This window comes from Takifugu flavidus, chromosome 20, assembly GCF_003711565.1.
Source record: "Takifugu flavidus isolate HTHZ2018 chromosome 20, ASM371156v2, whole genome shotgun sequence".
Lineage (NCBI taxonomy): Eukaryota > Metazoa > Chordata > Actinopteri > Tetraodontiformes > Tetraodontidae > Takifugu > Takifugu flavidus.
In genome coordinates this window covers 9,093,291-9,111,734 of record NC_079539.1, presented here as the reverse complement: position 1 = coordinate 9,111,734, position 18,444 = coordinate 9,093,291, and the positions used below count along the sequence as shown (strand labels likewise).

Here is an 18,444-nt window from a genome sequence, read left to right as displayed (position 1 = left end):
AGGTGTGTGTGTGTGTGTGTGTGTGTGTGTGTGTGTGTGTGTGTGGTGTGTGTGTGTGTGGTGTGTGTGTGTGTGTGTGTGTATCAGAAGGACACATACATGTGTAAATTATGAACATTTCTGTAATTAAGGTTCTGGTCACAGTGAAACAGTGTCACACATCAAGTTAATGAATGCTCAGCTCGACAAAGGTCAGATGGTCACTTTCAAGCCTCTCTCTCTCTCACAAACGCACACACACACAAGTACTCACACACACACATCCTACACCCTGCAAATTCAGCCTACAGAATCTCACCAGATTAAATTTGCAAATGCAAATGTTTAAGTGGTTGCCTTTATTAACATCTCCATTTTCAAGAGCTAATAACGATACAAAACATTGCCTCATCTGATTTACGTTGCCTTCTCTCTCACTGTTATGAACACACAAAGCGCTTCCTCAGGAGTGTTACAACACACCCTCATCTGATGGCTCCCTACAATGAAATGTGCTTTATATTATAAGTTATTAATGGAGTCCCGCAGGGCAAAATTTAATTACATAATAGTTTGTGAAGGTGCGTGTTGGCATCTATCGCCTCTGTGTGCTTCTGTGGAGCGGAGCAATGTCCAGCGCTGCCGTTTTCATTTTGCAGTAATGATCCAACCAGGTGTAATTTAGCCGTGTTTATAATTTCATCAGAACTCCAATGATTAGTCGTCCCTCGGCTACTCGGCACTCTTCTATCCTCCTCCTGTTCTGGGCTTTTCACAGCTTGGTCAAAGACGATACTTTAAATAATAAAACTTTTTTTTTAATATTTAAAAGCTTAAATCATTTCTGTTCTATACTAATGAACGATAATTGCAGTTGTCGAGTTGGAGGAAGTGAATCTGTATTTTCAGATTCTTTCAGCTGGAATTTGAAGATCGATTGGTTTTTAACCTTCAACCAGAGTGCGATGCTCCCACATTTGGATTTTACCAAATTTTTAATTTAAATCAACATTAACATATAAAAGAGGCTGAACTACCTTTTTATAAACAAGTAATCAAAAATATGACAAAGATATATCCTATCAAAAGTAATCGCTTGAAAATTTAACATTTAAAACAAATATTTATTTTAAGAGCTTTTTAAAAAAAATAAACTTCTTTGTGTGTGATTGTTGTTGCAGTGGTTGTGTGTTCTATTGTGTTGTTGGGGTTTATGGGCTTATCCTTCCGGCACATTTTCTCTTCGTTATCTGTTTTTGGCCGATTTCTTTCTGTGTTTTTAATTGGGTTGTTTTCTGCAGTATTCCCAGCGTGGGCTGATCACAACCGCGCGCCGTCGTCAAACAGCTGAACAACGGTTCTTTGGTGGGAGGGCAGCTCAAATGTCGAGCACAGGAAGCCGTGTCAGGTCCCAGGACACGACTTAGTTTCTATAGCGATCAATAACCTACCCAACCTCCCGTAGGCCGTTGCAATTAGCATTTATTGTAAAATGCCTGCCCATAATGTCTCCTTCCTTTCTGTGTGGGAGAGATATTAGATTCGTTTCTAAGCTTGCTTGTTTGTGCAGCAGAAGATGAATGAAAACCTTCTGCATGTGTAAATCAACTACTGCGATGATTAGTTAAATTAACAAAATGAGAAGTGGAAGAGGAATGTGATTGCTGTGTGTGTGTGTGTGTGTGTGTGTCTGTGTTGTTACATATGTCGTGTGGGTTGCTTATAGGATGAGGAAAGAGGAAGAGTCAGAAAAAGTGCAAACAGGGATCCCTGTTGTGTTCCTGAACCTCTCTATCATAAAAACAAACACAAAAAGAATGAAATCCAAGCGCATGTCTAATCTCAGTACGTGTGACAGCTACGGGGTGATTTTTCTGTGGCTGAAGGACGTCAGCTAAACAACTGCTAAACTGTAACCACCATTTTGAAGACATTTGGTTGATAACTAGAAACACAAACAGTGATTTGCTTGTCTCAAACAGGAGATGACGACACCATCAAACACGCCCTCCACGCCACCCTCACCCACCAACACAACTGTAAAGGGAACTACAGGCATCGACATAGTTCTATATCCCTATGTTCCCTACAGAGCGGTGTCAATGCTCAGGGGTCTGGGGCTGAACTCCTCACTCTGCTCCTGCATCCAGAACTTTCTGATGGACAGACCACAGGTGGTGAGGATTGGACAGCACACCTCCAGCCCAGCATCGGTGTCCCCCAGTCCTCTGCTCTCCCTGCTCTCATCCCTCCAACATGGTCATTACATTGGTGGAAGATACAGTGCTGGTAGGCCGGATCTCTAACGGCAGAGGGCGGATTATCTGGAAGAGGTGGAATCCCTGTCATGGTGTCGGTGAAGCACCCTGGACCTGAACACCTCCAAGACCGAGGAGATGGTCATGGACTTCAGGAGAGACACACAGAGGAGCCATAACACCCCTCTCAGGATCAATGGGACCCCGGTGGAGAGAGTACAAAAGTAGAGGTGCCTCGACGTTCACATCTGTGACGACCTGTGAGGACCACCCACGTCTCTACCCTGGTGAAGAAGCCATAGACAGGAAGTCTCACCATGAGAGCCCTGCCCACCCTGCAGCACATTTACACTAAGCAGGGGAATCACCAGAGCTGGGAAGATCATTAAAGACCCTCACAACCCTGGCAAAAACAAACTCTTCCAGTGGTTGCCATCTGGCAAAGGACTCCATCCCTGCGTGGCCAAATCTGAGACTGAAGAAGAGCGTCTTCCTCCAGGCCATTAGGAGACTGAACTCTCTGCTCCACGCTCACCCCCACATGCACATGCTTTTCTCACTCATACAAGTAACAGAAATCCATATTATCGTGATTATCATATTGCTGCCATGTGCCATTTCCACATCATATTCATATGGACACGTTTACTCTGTATGTTCTGTCCATTTTGTTTTTTTTATTGACTTTTAAACTGTACGAGTTCACGGTGGAGCACTTTGCCCGAACATCTAACTGTGTATATTTATACGTAATAAGTATAAAGAATCTTGAAGCACAAGAAATCTGATATTGCTGCATTACGTTGTTAAATAAACGTAAAACCATTTAGAGCGTTTCACATCTCATCTCGTCTACTAATTCAGTAAATAACGACTATTCATTGATATAAATATAATTGCACCACGTTCTAATTAGAAAAAGACTCCCATTATATTGGATTACATTGTAATAAAATACATGGCTTATGTAGTAGGTTAGAAATGGGATCATGGTGTGTTTTGTGTAGCTGCATATGTAAATATGCATGTGTAAAGTGCTCAATTTGTCCTGGTGTGTTCAGCACATTCTGTCTATTTTAGCTCCTCCGTCAGCTCCAACCAAAGGTGTTGTTTTGAAATCAGAAGACAAAGACAAAGAATGGAACGAATCATTCAAAGATGACTGCCTAACAAAGAAGGATGTATCTGAAAAATGTACCCGGGATGTGACAGTTGAAGGTATTGTCCCATTCTGGGTAGATCAGATCAAAACCCTTTTGTTGGAGATGTCAGGCAGACATCCTTTGTACTCCACGACCCCGTCTTTTGGAGCCCAGGATGAGCACTCACACCCACGGCCAAAAATCACCGAGGAAGTCAGAGAGTGTGAGAGCGTGAACGGGATGAAGGTTAGAGGGGTTAGCCGAGGACAGAGACGATAAGCAGATGAGGGGAGTGAATAACAACAGAGAGGATGAGACGTGGCTTATACTGTAGATAATCCATGAGAAACACCAGGTCAGCTCTCAGGGCCTACAGCGAGAGATGGAAACCAGAGGTCTCAACACAAAGAGGATTTAGCTTTTTAGATTGAAAGGTACAAAACAAGATTAACTTTTGGTTTTGACTGACATTTTTTTATTGAGGATTTATAGACTGTGCAAAAAGTTTGAATTTAAAGGGTCATCGCCACAACTAAAGCTTTGATTTTATTTTTTTCCATCGACCCAACTGTTCAAATATCAGAGTCTAATTAAATGTTGTTATTTTCAGGTTCACATGAGGATGCTGACAGAGAAAAGCAAAGACAGCAGGCGAAAGGACGGTGTACAACGTGCATTTTTCCTTTGGATTATGTGAGCAGACACAAAACAAAGCTCCCTTTCTGTGTGTGTGAAGTGCTGAGAGAGTGACACACACATGAACTCCTGTTGGAGCAGACACACAATAAAGATGAGATCAATGCGCTTTCGGCAGCGTACCGATGGACCAGTGGCCTGTGGCCATGATACCAACATTATTTACTACAACCGGGAAACTCTGGCCATTCTACAAGTCAGTGGGTGTCCTGATGTGATGCCCAGAATAAAACGCTGCCAGGCCATGGGGGGGGACTCCGCACAAAGCAAACAAAACAAGGGTCCTTCCAAAATGATTCCCTCTTGAAGTTGAACAATTCTGATATCTTTGCTGCTTGAGATCAGGTTGCTCTCGATTCCATCACCCTGCAGATCCACCGTAGAGAGACAGAGGACGTTTAATGCCACAATGTGGAATTTATTCAGGTAAAAACCAGAAATTCTCAGCTGCTCTTAAAACTGTAAATTATAGTGTTAAAAGAGATTGAGGTTCAGAAAACAATGAAAGCCTTTGCAAAATGAAGCTTAACGTAAATACAGGAAATACAGCAAATATTTTATTTACTTGTATGCTTTAACCTGGTGTTTAATATGCTTTTTTGATATCTAAATTGGACCTTTGACCTTGTCCCGCTGAATCAAAATATATAAAAAGCTTCATTTGCACTATGCTTCCATGTTCTTTCAGAGTTTGATAGTTTAATTTTCATTCTTTTTTGTTTTAGATGGAACAGCACTCCAGAGGCGACGCTGCCATGAAAGAGGAATAATAATGTTCCCTTTTTCCAGATTGGGTAACATGGAACTGAAGCCCACCCAGCACACAGACTGTTCTGGTTACACCTTGAGACGACGGTCAGCAGAATTGTCTTTAACAAAGACCAACTGGGGTCAGAGCACACAATGTTGTGTAACAGTCCTATGTGATAGCAATATCCTGTTTAGACTAGATTATCGTGTGCATGGCCTTTGGCGTAATGTTCATTTATAGACTGCTAGCAAAAGCAATAAAAGAAAGTAGGGTGCTTAAAGCCCCCATAAGGATTTATAAGACGTTAAGGGAACTGACAGCCAGCTCAACATCTCATTGTTTTCCATCTACTGCTGCTGATTCCACTGACAAACAACAACGTGCACCTTTAAACAGCTACAACACCACATGTACAACCAAGAGAGCCTTTTAGAGAATTCTCACTACACTCTTCTCAATATAAACCAGCATGCCAAACACATAAAAATGAAGAGAGCAGGTGGAGAAATACACCCAAGGAAAGGCTGCACAGAACTTACAATCCAATTACAAAACTGGAAAAAATGAACTTGGAGAGCACAGATCTCCACCAAGCAGATCATTTCCCCACTTATTGTGACTTTTCCATTGCTAGTGAAAGAGTTTATTTTGCCTTCAGAAGTGCATTAATTCTTCCTGACATACTGTCAACAAGGTGTTGGAAACATGGTATCATGATAGCTCCATACAGAAGCTGCAGGTTTGTCAGCTCCATATCCATGATGTGAATCTCCCTTTCCACCAGATCCCAAAGGTGATCTATTGGATTAAGATCTGGTGACTGTGGAGGCCACTGGAGTACAGTGATCTCATTTTCATGTTCCAGATGGGGAAGTAGCCATCAGAGGCTGGTCCACTGTGGTCATAAAGGGTCGGCCATGGTCAGCAGCAGGTAAACTCTGACCCAAACATCTGAATATCACAGCTGAAATTGTGACTCGTCGGACCAGGCAACATTTTTCTAATCTTCTGTTGGCCAAGGTAAGCCAGCATGTATGACGAGTAGCCTCACTTTCCTGTTTGTAGCTAACAGGAGGGGCACCTCTGTGGTCTTCTGCTGCTGATGCCCATCTTGTTCAAGGTTATTTGACTTCCTCTTGCCTTTCTACCATCTGAACCAGTCTGCCCATTCTCCTTTGATGTCTTTGGCACTGTTGTCCAACAACTGCTGCTAACTCTCTTTAAAAAGATGGTTGTGTGTGTGTGTGTGTGTGTGTGTGTGTGTGGTGTGTGTGTGTGTGTGTGGTGCGTCTGTGTGTGTGTGTGTGTCTGAACATCCCAGTAGATCAGCAGTTTCTGAATACTCCAACCAGCCCATGTGGCACCAACAACCCTGTCCTGATCAAAGTCACGTATATCCTCTTTCTTCCCCGTTTTGATGCTCGGTTTGAACCTCGTAGCCTTGTAGTTTCAACGTTTGCTTAAAACACCATTCATGACTTTTGGAGTTGTTTTAACATAAGTCAGACAGACAACCAAGCAAACACCAGCTGTCACATAACCTTCCCAGCGAGGGTAATTATTGTTGGCTATCGAAAATAATATAATTTTGGGGATGAAAAGTACAGGGTCATCAATTCCAATGTGTCTTCAGGTCAGAATGAAAATAGTTGGAGATTAGTGAATTCAGCCAGCAGTTAACTTTATTAATGGCAGGGGAGTCGTCATGTCCTCCTCTCTAGCGTTTCACTTCCCCTCCCTTCTTTTTCTGGCATGGCTCCTAATGGGAATGTGGCATCAACTCATTACTCAAACAAATAAAATGTTTGCTTTTATGTGGCACCGGTGAGCTGCCAAGCTCCAGGCGGATTGATGAAATTATGGGAAATCACAGGCCCATTTTAGGCCTGATGAAACTCTCATAGTGTGAAGCAAACCACAAAATAATTTATTTCTGATACTGGTTAATGTACGGCGATACAATCAGAGTAACAGATGCATCTAAGCCTGCCTGAACAAAGGCCGCAGCTAACCGCCTAAAAAAGCAACCTGACCTTTCAGGGAAATGAAATTGTCCTCATCTGCATCCCAACGTTAGGCTGCAACATTAATACAAGGATTATAATATCGGAGAAGTGACATACCTGATGCCTTTGACCTGTGCGATGCTGTGGTGGGAGATCCTCGACAGAGAGGAGATGACCTGGAATTACAAAAAAAGACAAGATCCGTCATAAAACAATTCAATTACAATGTTTGTTGTTTTCCATTATTTAACAGTCTATAATAAACTTGTTCGCTCAACAAAATGAATAACATGATATAACCATTTTGCAAATTTTGTTTTATTGAATTTGATCATTTTTTTTGTATTTTTGTACAAATACACCCTCCAAAAAATGTTCAAATTCAATAAAACCTCAGGGACAGCAATCAACAAGATTCAAAATAAATAAATACATTTCATGTAAAAGAAGATCAATTAAATTGTTAAATAGTCCACAGACCTATAACGAGCCAACATTTAGCATGATTTTTGGCACTTTCCCAGAATGCTACTGTGTGTTAACATCACGTGGGCCGGTGCCTTATTGGTGACGCCCAGAAAGACAGTCACAGATGGATGGACACCATTTTGTATTTTAATTACACAGAGGACGCAGTCACACACAAAGACACACACGCCCCTGTCCCTAATCATCAGATCTAAAGCCCAACCGTTACCCTAAACCCAAGCTAACCGTGACCTCAACACCGAGCTTAACCCTGAAACAGATCTCTGAAGGTGTCAGGACTGGTCAGATTTTCCTCCCTTCCACAAACAGCCCTCATTGGGCAGAACCAATTTGTATTCTCGTCTTCAATAAGTAGCAAACACACACACACACACACATGCTCCTACGCCTCATTAGCCACTGCTGGGTGGATTTCAGCTTGAGCACCGTGACAATACCAGATGCCTCCTCGACAGGGGGAAGAGAAAATTGTTATCTCATCCCCTCTGCCTTGGCAGGTGCATCACTGACAGCCTCTCATCAAAGCCCCCCTTGGCTGATAACACAATGCAGCACCACCTAGTGTTTAATATTCAAGATGGGCCGATACTACACTTTCATTAAAGTGCTCTTGACCAAACCCTTTCGGTCTTTCTGTTTCGTTTCTGCTGTTGCGGGGGAGTGCGAACCGATCACACTTGGCATCCTCATGGAGTGTGTTCAGCGCACGTCTCGTTCATTCATGTCAAGCATTCCCAGCCTGCAAACCTTAAAGAGTCCAAATGAGTTGATAGGAGGTCATTTCCCTGTTGTTAAAGACCCACAGAATAGGCGGTTGTGTTTATGCTAAATGGCACCAGTATGGGGCCAGTTCACCATCATGTAGCTTATTAACATATAATCTATCTGCACTTTGCAGGTAGCCAGAAAAAGAGAGAGAGACTGAGGATATTTATGGAAGAGCTTGGTTAATGCACAGTGGATAGAAGCATTGTTTTGCTGGCTGGTGATTCATCCACCTAACCATTCAGCAAGGAGGGGGTGGTCACATATGGCTGATGGCTTCCGCATCATAATTAACTCTGTCTGCTGGCTTTTTATTAGCTTGCACTGCTTTTGTAAATGGGTTGAAGATGGCAAGTAAAAGAAAATGGTCTTAAAGATGAAAGGTTATTGAAAATCAAGGACTATGTGGAGGGCCTGGAAATCTGGGGTTCCTTTGCAATTAATATTTGTTCTGCTTTATTATTTCATGTGGAATTTGCTTGCCATAAGGTGAAAAAAACATGTCATGGGACTGGCAGAGCTCACAGTTCGTGACACCCTCTGGGCGTGGGTAAGAAACACTCATTTGCAATCTGTTTCCAGGGCAACCGATGAAGTAAGACGTGTTACCCATCTAATTTTAAACAGGCATCAAGTGAGTTCATTGGAAGCTTTCTGACGGTCTTGTGATAATTAGCCTTGTGTGGTTCCCCCACCGAGATATCACACTGGTGCAACTTGTCCAGTTTTGAGGACACATAGTGGTTTGGGCCATTCGTGAACACACGTGTTGAAGGACCTTGTGGACTGGAACCAACATGCTATCTAGACGTTACCACTGAAGTCTCTGGGTGAGTTAAAATGAATGAGTGTTTGATTTCCAGCCCTTGCTCAGAGGTGGCCTGTCTGCCTGATTCTCTTCCCCTTTCTACATCTAATGCGCTCTTCACTCTCTTCTGATCCTCTGGTTCAGTCAAAGCCTTTGAGTCCCCACACATTATTAATTTCCCTCTCATCTCAGACTCCCCAGGGGGCCGTAACTCTGGCATATCCAGCGAATAAAGCTACTTTAACGCCCCAAGAAATCAGGGGAAGACAAGCCGTTCAAACGGGTGATAGCTTAGATTTCCTGACCCCTTATCTAACCTTGATCATCCCAGAATGGCCTGAGGAAAGACCTTTACTCTCATATGACCCTGCAAACGCTTCGGGACACACAGATGTCCCACTTCTGCATGAGAATGGTGTTAGTGCATATGAGAAGGCTAAAAACCCCATCCATGGATTAAGAAGGTGTTCGCAAAGACACGTGTCACATGGCCCCTGTCCCAGCTGGGTCCCAGTGAGGTCTTGTGTGACCGTTCCCCTGACTCCCCTGGCAGTTTGGCTTCAGTTATGTACAGAGATCCAAGTACATTAAAACCAAACCTGGAGCCAAAAACCAGCGGGCTGTGATTTGACGACCCTCTGGAAAGCGTGCTGCAGAAAGTTATCGACAGCCCGTCACAGAACATCCTGATGCCAATTCTGTTTACAGCTCAAGTAGTCGTGACATGATTGGATCTCACACCACAAATCAATCCATGCTTTGGAAGACATCCAGGAAACAGGGCAAATCAAGCCCCCCCATGTCTCTCTCGGGGATATTCTCTCTATCACCAATTCGCAGATATCGTGGGATATTTATGAGGCATTCACACTTTGATAGGACAACACCGCTCTGCTTACGCCAGCCTGCCAAAGTGGTGGTAGGCATGGAGCAAAAGGGGCACAGAGTGGGAGAGTCAAGAACAGATGGCTGAGTGGGAACGAAGCGTGCCCAACATCAATAATAGAGACAGAGGAAGGACAGTGTCCGTGTGAGCATGTGAGTTTCAGAATGTGTGTGTGTGTGTGTGTGTGTGTGTGTGTGTGTGTGTGTGTGTGTGTGTGTGTGTGTGTGTGTGTGTGTGTGGCTCTGGGAGTTTTTCTCTTATTTTCTGTCATTTTCTTCCCGTGGCCCAGGCTGATTGTTTTCTCTTCGTAGTTTTTTTACATCATTTACGAAAAGAAACGCCACAACATCCACCTTTGAGCATTTTTGCCTTTTCCCACCCCCACAAGGGCTGGTTGATTCCTACTACCTGGTGTCACTGCTACATGACGCTAAATTGTACACAAAGTAGCGATAAGGCTCCGATATAGTTAAAGGAGAAAAACTGATACTTTAATAAAGTAAATATACAATAAACTTGTATATGGATAAAGGGGAAAAATACACATGGCACTTTCATGAGCACTAATTACAATTATTTAAATAATAATCTTCACAATTATATAGGAAATAATACATATAATTAAATAAATAAATGTAAAACTATATAAATCCAGCCATGCAGACTTTTTTCATAGACAGAAGAAAAAACTCAACACAAGTGACTGGTGATGCTAACGGTGGAATTGGTGCCGGCCACCGGGACAGGGGCCTGTGTAAATCATGATTACAGGCAGATTGGCACCTGCCACGCAGCACTAAATCCCCCTCAAAGCGGACCTTCCAGCAGCTTGATTACAGGGGATTTCACAGTGGCTGTACAGGCAAGAAAAGCCTCGTCGAGGGAGCAGAAAGAGCGCCGCTGCAGCTGCTGCTGACCCAAAGACCCCATTTAACATCACTGCTGGACAAAAATGGCTATGAGCCCTAAGCTGAGACTAGAAAAAAAATCAGTGTCACTAAAGCTTGTGTAATGACGAAAACGACGGCTGGGTTCAATGTAATTTCCATGGCTCAAGGTCTTGTAGTCTTTAGGGAAATGTTGGTGACTTTTCTGTGACATGACATGTGCTGAAAGATCATTTTTAGAGCTTAGTTAGCTTTAGGACCTTGACCATTGATCTGATCTGGACCTGTGACCTTTGAAGACAACAGAGCAAATTGTACTCAATAAACAGCATTGGCCTCTTCAGCAGATGCAGCTATCGCCATGACCCGTCCCTTTTCACGCTTAATCACCAAGCAGGCATCTGCTCGCTGAGGCGTGACTCTGCCTGTGTTTCACACCTTACTAGTGCATGTTTTCATTAAAGTGCCACAGAGAATCACTGGAACATAGTCTCCTGAGCTGTGATCCATGTGTATGCGCACAAACACGCACAAAGACCGATAATGTGCTAGCATGTAAAAAAAAAGTGCTAGGAGGGCAGGTATTACTATGCACTAGTGATGCAAGCGTCACGGTCGATGGCCAAACAAAATAGCAATAAAAATTCAGCCCAAATCTACTGTAAATCATATTAAATCATGAACCTACTAAATATTTAACTGATCTCAGACAGCCAATGTTGATAGTGCTGATAGTGTTGGACCCAGTTTGTGAATAAACAAAAAAATATGCTGCTTATCTCAACTGACTGATGGTGAAACCAGCTCAGTCGTAATAAATCAGGAGATGAGGTGATGACAAGTAAGAAGATGGGGAGTTTTGGGAGGTAGTGGGAGGACGTGGATGTGACTCAGCAGCTTTTTCCACGGCGAGTTATTCATAAGCTATTCTATTTTTCTATTTTTTTACAAAAACAATCCGGACATTTAATGAGTTTGCATTAAATGTGTTCTTAAGTAGAACGTTCACACTAGCAGTTCCACCTTATCAAATGATTGAGCATGTGTCAATGAGGTAATGAAATTTGTTTTTCACTCCTTATTTTGGCCCTTATAGACAGACATCATTAAAATTTAATCCCTATATTGTTTGTTTTTTGCTCACGGCCCCAGACCTCTGTTGGTTTCCCTGCAGTCCCAATTATATGGTAAAGTGCCGACAGGGATACACAAAATGAGCTTTGATACAATTTTGATTGACAAGTAGATTAATGTCATTGTAGCAGTGCAATAACAATGAAGAATAAAACCTTTTCAAATTCAATCTTTGCCCAGAAATGAGCTCTATTAATACAGTTTATGATCAAACTTCCATCAGAGAAGCCATTTTATAAACCGGGCACCTATTTTTCATCCCAAAAGAGTAAATCAGTGTACAAACTTTTATTTGGTAGATAGTGGTTAGAAATGAGCAGAATTTAGTCCTATAGTTTGTCCTCTGTTGCCAACAACAGCGGGTTATTTCCTGTGTTTGTGATTCCAACAATTCACACTAGCGAGAGATGACACCATTCCTCAGGTGTTAAAACAAGTCACACTAAAGCAAAAAATAGAGCACAGGTGAGAAAATGTTTGCATAAAAGTAAACAGGTTGTTTTTTTGCCTTTTTCTGTGCGTTTGGTATTTACATGAATGGCTGGGCGGCTGAAGAACTGTGCAAATTGTTGCATTTGGGGTTGGACCATCAGCAAAGTTTAAATCTAATGTAATTGTTTGATCCTTCCTCTTATGAAGTCACTGTCACAAAGCTGTCACACTTCATTGAACACTGCAAGCTTTTACTTTCTAGAGATACAAAAAGCCTGAAAGCATCTGTTGTTATTCAGAATGAAAAAATTCTGTTGTTCAAGTGTTTAGTTGCACACACTGAACCAGGGTCGTTGTGGTTGCTTGGCCATTATATACAGTAGTGATTGATGAGCGCTCCAGTTTGAAATGATGAATGCAGCCGTCTACAGACTGCACAACTCAGTTTATGCAGCATAAAACCCTGATCTGAGGACATGCCTAGAGAGCAAACCTAAATATAAATAACACCTTTTTCTTGTTTTAAATGCAGCTTTCAGTCATAACAACGATTGATAAACGCATCAGTTTAATAGAGATCCTCTCATTTTCACATTCATTTCTCATTACTGGTAATAAACAGAGCTCAGAAGGGCCAAAGAAGACAGTAGATCAGTCTTTTCTCCTAAATATGTTGTCTTTTTATTCATGGGCAGACAACTTTTGGAAATCCTTTTCATCCCTGGTGCGTGCATTAGCCGATGATCCCTGACACCAAGCTGTTGGGGGGCGTGTGGCACACAAGGGTTTAAGGCTTTAGGGCAGGCTGTGGTGATAAGAGCAAACCGGGGCTGATAGAAGGAAATAGGATTTCCCATGATGTGAGCAACCTGGTCTGATGAGGCTAATACTTCAACCTTATCGAGCACGGGCACCTGAGCACGCGTGCGTGCGTGTGTGTCTGCATGCGTGTCTCTGGGTGCATGTCAGTCCAGTACGTGCTGGTTTGACAGAGAGCGCGAATGGAATTAGACTGACATGCGTAATCCAGCTGGGCTGTGGGAGGGAAGTGTGCCCACACCCTTCTGCTGCAGGAGATAAAGAGCCTGGAGAAGGGGGTGGGGAGGGAAGCACTTCATCACGTTACTGGGGATTCTCCAAAATGTAAATCTGTTTGTTTGTCTGGGATAGACCTCTGCTCGGGCTTGGACACTGGCAACAAGTTTACAATGTGTGGTTAACCGAGAGTCACAGTGTTTTAGATCCACATATCTCCCTCTCCTTCTCTTCTCCTTCTCTTCTCCCTCTCCTTCTCTTCTCCCTCTCCTTCTCCCTCTCCTCCTCCCTCTCTCTCCTCCCTCTCCCTCCCCCTCTCCTTCTCCCTCTCCTTTTCCTTCTCCTTTTCCTTCTCCATCTCCCTCTCCTTCTCCCTCTCCTCCTCCCTCTCCCTCTCCTCCTCCCTCTCTCTCCTCTCTCTCCCTTTCCCTCTCCCTCTTGCTTGTCTGGGATCAGGCCCTGGGATTCTGGAAAGCGCCTTGAAACAATTCTGATTGTAAAAGACGCTGTATAGATAAAGATTGATTTGATTTGATTTATCAGAGAAGGTACGTTATAATTGGAGGAATGATTGAGTGGAGGTGCTCCTTTCTTAGGAAATTGCTCTCAGAACACCTTGGTATGGATCCTCTTTAGCTCCTTCAGCATAGGATCCCATACGATCCAACTGACCTGTCATATTTATTTTTAAATAAACACAGCTGGCACCTCCAGCTGTTGAGCTTCTGAAGGCAACTTTGTGCAGCTGACGATGTGAATGAACTGAAAATAACGGTCTGTGTTGGACAGTAGTTCATGGATGAGCTCCCCAGGGAGACAGTTCATATGGCTGGGTTGTTGCCACCACCCTCTCCTTATTTCTTATATCTTACTGTGCCTGGATAATGTACGGCGCGGTGGACCCAAGTCTTTTAATGGATCCTTTATGCTGTCGGTATTGGATTTCTAATGGTCATGCTGGATGTCTCTTTAGTCCATAAAGGAGGGACAACATAAACCACTTCCTGTTGTTGCACTTAAGGTGTCAAGATACAGGAGAATAACTTTCACTTCGTCAATTCTGCAGTAAAGTGTGCTTTAGAAAGAACCCGTGACGTTCAAGCCTGCGGGTGTAGACGCTGAGTAAACAGCACAAATGAGAAGTGAGGTCATAAAAATAATCCGGTTAGAGTAAACTCCATTCCCACACGGTATCGGTATTATTACCATCACTGATATTTCATAAATTGGCATAATTGCTGTTTATTTAGCAGAAATGCTGTTAATCAGACCAGAACCCTTTCTGACACTCATGTGGGGGTACAGCTCTGCTGTTACATGGAGCCCCTCAGCGCGTGTGCAGCTTATTGGAGTATTTCTGGTTTTTAGAGCCTTCTCCTCGTCTCCCAAGGCTTCAGCAAGATGAAACCTGCAGAGACACACCGGTGCTTTATATTCCAATTTACTGTGACCATAGACAGCAATATAGCTGATCTTTTCTGCTGCGTCCCTGCTTCCCTCAACTCTGCCGGGTGCTCCCTGCTCTATAAAACCCTTATCACACAGCAGAGTGTTTCCCCAGTGGGGAGATGCATGTAAACTGTGGCTACCTTTATATGCGCCTAATACAAGAGGGAAGTATTCCATTCTAGGGACAGGGATGGACACGGAAATGGGAATGAATCCGGAAAACCTGGGAAATGATTGATTTATTCAGAGTGCTGCATATCTAACCATTGCAAAAATTGTGTGTGTGTGTGTGGGGGGGATTGTTTCCACAAGATTTCTTTTCATAGAAGAAGGCACACTTTCCCTCAACTGGCAATAAAAATATACCAGTCAAACATATGTGCCACGGGGCTAAAAACAATTGCCAGGTCAAAAAGAAAGAAGCGTCAGTCCAGCGTGAAGGCAGATGCAGTCTAGCGGTGGCAGAAGCACCGTGGCCGCCACCTGGCTGGACCGTCTGATTGGCCAGCAGGATGCTTCCAGGGGAGCAGTGAAAGTGACAACTGAACAAAGGGCTTCCATTAGAGACCCTGTCCCCCTCGTTCTGCCACTATTAAGACCCTGTCTGTGAGACACCTAATGCCACTGACGGATGAAGAGGAGGCACAAGGCAATGGGGAGCAATCCAACCTATCAGGATGGATGGCTGTTGCTGCTGCACCCATCTGTTCAAATAATATCAAGTGCTAAAGCAGGAAGTTTGATGTCATTGCAAAGTCTATTTCCTCAAAAAAAGCTAATTAACTTTAGCTGTTTAATAAATGGATTGTATATAAATCCCAATACTACCAGTGCACAATCATCACCAGTGTGGAATGGTGACCCCTTGAGCTTTCTGTCCCCAGGAGAAGACATGAGGAAAGCTCAGGTCCTGATGTGTCTAAAGGCAGCTAATTTCAATGTCAGGCGGATTGTTTACATCTGAAGGCATCTGTCAGCATAGAGTGTCAACAAGTATTAAGACTGTGCCAATCTGAGTTCAGCCCTGAGCCTCAAACCTCCCAGCATGAACTGCAATATCATATACATGTATACGACCCATCTGATGGGAGGTAAAGGACAGTGTGCGACTGACATTAGCAGCAGAAGCCAGTTTAATGAAGAAAACACTGGTCACTTTCAATAAAAAGAGATTTATTGATGGAATGGGATGCATCCATATCATTTAAATTTAGTCCGAACCAATTAGGGGAAACTTCAGCTGCAGAAGTCAATGCTGGCTTCATGTGTGGGTTGTCTGGTCCATATGTATGCGTGGGAAGTTGGAATGTTTCCATCTGTGCATACAGATGAGCAAGCTCATGTGTTGTTTGCTCCCTCTAAACCAAAATACAATGCTTATAGCCTAATGAGTCGGTAATTAGCATTAAAATAAGAGACAATTTAGTAAGAAGCTTAATATAAACCAGACTCTTAGCTTATTGGTTTACTGACACAGTCACAGTTTCACATGTGCACTGAACAAGTCAGGTTAAACAGTTACTGTAGCCTGATGATGCTTGTTAACGACAGCAGAGGTCAAATGGCAACAACAGATGTGCATGCAGAAGAGTCAGTGGATAGAAACAGATCTTCTAGGGTACAGGATAATGATGTGTGCGGTTCTGAGATTAGCACAGCACACCACACAGTTCGACCCAAAATGTTCACATGTTCCTCGTGTGTGGGGTCTCTGGCCGATACAAAAACCTCCAAGATCCAGAAATTCCTCATGTGTGCAGCCTGCTTAAGCAGCATTGCAAGGCAATGCAACCTAGAACGGGGAAACACAAACAATGATGTGTGGGCACAGTGTGTGATCCTTGTGCGAGCGTGCCCTAAACGCCACGGCGAGGAAGGAATGATGGACATCTTTCACTTTCGGTCTAACGCCGTGCCTGGCAGAGTGGCGAGGGAGACGCAAATGTGTGAAATGGGCTGGGGGCGCGAGGGCAGCGGAAAGAAGACTGGCTGTATTCATCAGGGTGACAGACTGTACACACTGTTTGCATTTCCTGTTCCCGTCTCCTACTGTGTTCTGAGGAATCAATGCCCCTATTTTTCTTTTCGATGACATGGAATAATGGAAGATGACTGAAAATTGTCAGTCAGTAAAACAGTCAGCCAGGGTGCTTTAGGTTTTAAGTGGAAGGAGAAGTTGTTGTGAGGAAAATGTGGATTTAAAGTGCCACATGGCAGACACGTATAAAGACGTCAAAAACCAAAAAAGATTGGATTTCACACTAAGTGCTATTCACGGTGCAGCAGATGCATGTGGGCGGGGTGGGGGTGGGGGTGGAGCGCGTGGGTGTGTATGTGAAAAGGTGGTGGCGGGGGTGTTATTCCTGCTCTGTCAACCCAGAGACACGCTTCAAAAAGACTTATTGCTTATTAATATTTCCTCTGATGTGACACGACGCGGTGTGGGGGTGGGGGTGGGGGAGGGGCTACGCTGACCAAATAACAGCACCACGTTGTGATGCATGGGGGTGAAAGCGTTGTTTTTTTAGTGTATGCATGTTGCGTGTGTGTCAAACATCAAAATGGGGGAGCGAGTCTTGAATGGGGGTGTTGTTTGTGCTGCCACTCCACATGATGTCCCGCGCAGCCGGGCCGACATATCAGACCGGGCAATGAGAACGCCGTCTCTCATCGGGGTGGGGGGGGGGTCGGAGACTGTTAACCTTTCAGGAAGGTCAGACACATCAAGCCAATGCTGACAGTCTGTGCGGTGTCACACTTCCAGGCTCTGCCCACCCCCCTCCCGCAACTCCTTGTCCTCCAGTCCTCCCCCCTTCACGTCGCGCTGAATATTTTCACGTTCTCCGACTTTAAAAACACTGTTAACAGCAACAGTGAGGGCGTCAAAATGAGGAAAATGTGTACGCCGTGTGTGTGATGTGGTATTTAGAGCTGCAGGCTACGGCGAGCAGACCACGCTTGTCAGCCAGTGTGAACAGACAGCAAAAAAAGAATAATGCATAGCGATGTGGGGGGGGGGGAGCAGAGGGACCGCAGCTTTAAAGTTAGGTGGCCCCCGCTGCAGCGCCCCACTGGTGAATAATTCTCTCTTATGAGGTTATAGTTAACCTCTCCACCAACGCCAGCATGTCGCTTGGGAACACAACAACATTTTGTGGTTGCCATAGTTGTCTTTAGAAGCTCTGTTTTATGTTGATCTGTCCCACAAACATGAAAGACACCGCTGCCTGTTACGGGCAACAAATGCAGCAACTGCCATGGTGACACGGACTAAGATGTCGGTGTTTTTATTTATTTATTTCCCCCCGCTTTGAGTTAAGTCTCCCATGTCAGAAGACACAAAAGGCAGCTTTCTTTTCTTTTCATTCAGCTCCAGAGTTAGCATCAAATGGCAGGACCATGACACCCATGCATGGAGCACTATATAAAATATAAAGCTTGTCTTCTTAACCTCTTTATCCCGTTTGGGGTTAATGGGGAGGGGACACAATGGGTGAAGGCAGGTCCACCCCTGGATGAGTTGCTAGCTCATCGCAGGCCCTATATGAGCATTTGTGGCTTCGGTACCTTGCTGACTGGTACCTCGGCAGGGCTCTGAAGGTGTTGTGGCAACTCCTCCTACTACCAGAACACCTTCCATGTTTTGTCTGCACTTAAACTAAGAACCCTCCGCTTCTCAGCCCAGTTCCCAACAGGCTGAGCAACCACCACCCTGAAATATATATGA

General features: G+C 44.0%; 1 protein-coding gene across 12 annotated transcripts in view; it reads right to left on the bottom strand.

Moving 5' to 3' along the window:
* vav2 (vav 2 guanine nucleotide exchange factor) overlaps window positions 1-18,444 on the bottom strand; it is a 119,595-nt gene that overhangs the window by 30,236 nt on the left and 70,915 nt on the right. For all 12 annotated transcript variants that reach the window (XM_057019697.1, XM_057019699.1, XM_057019704.1 and 9 more), the window contains exon 3: window positions 6,950-7,008. In XM_057019697.1, the coding sequence (XP_056875677.1) occupies window positions 6,950-7,008 (59 nt within the window). The remainder of the gene's footprint in view (window positions 1-6,949; window positions 7,009-18,444) is intronic.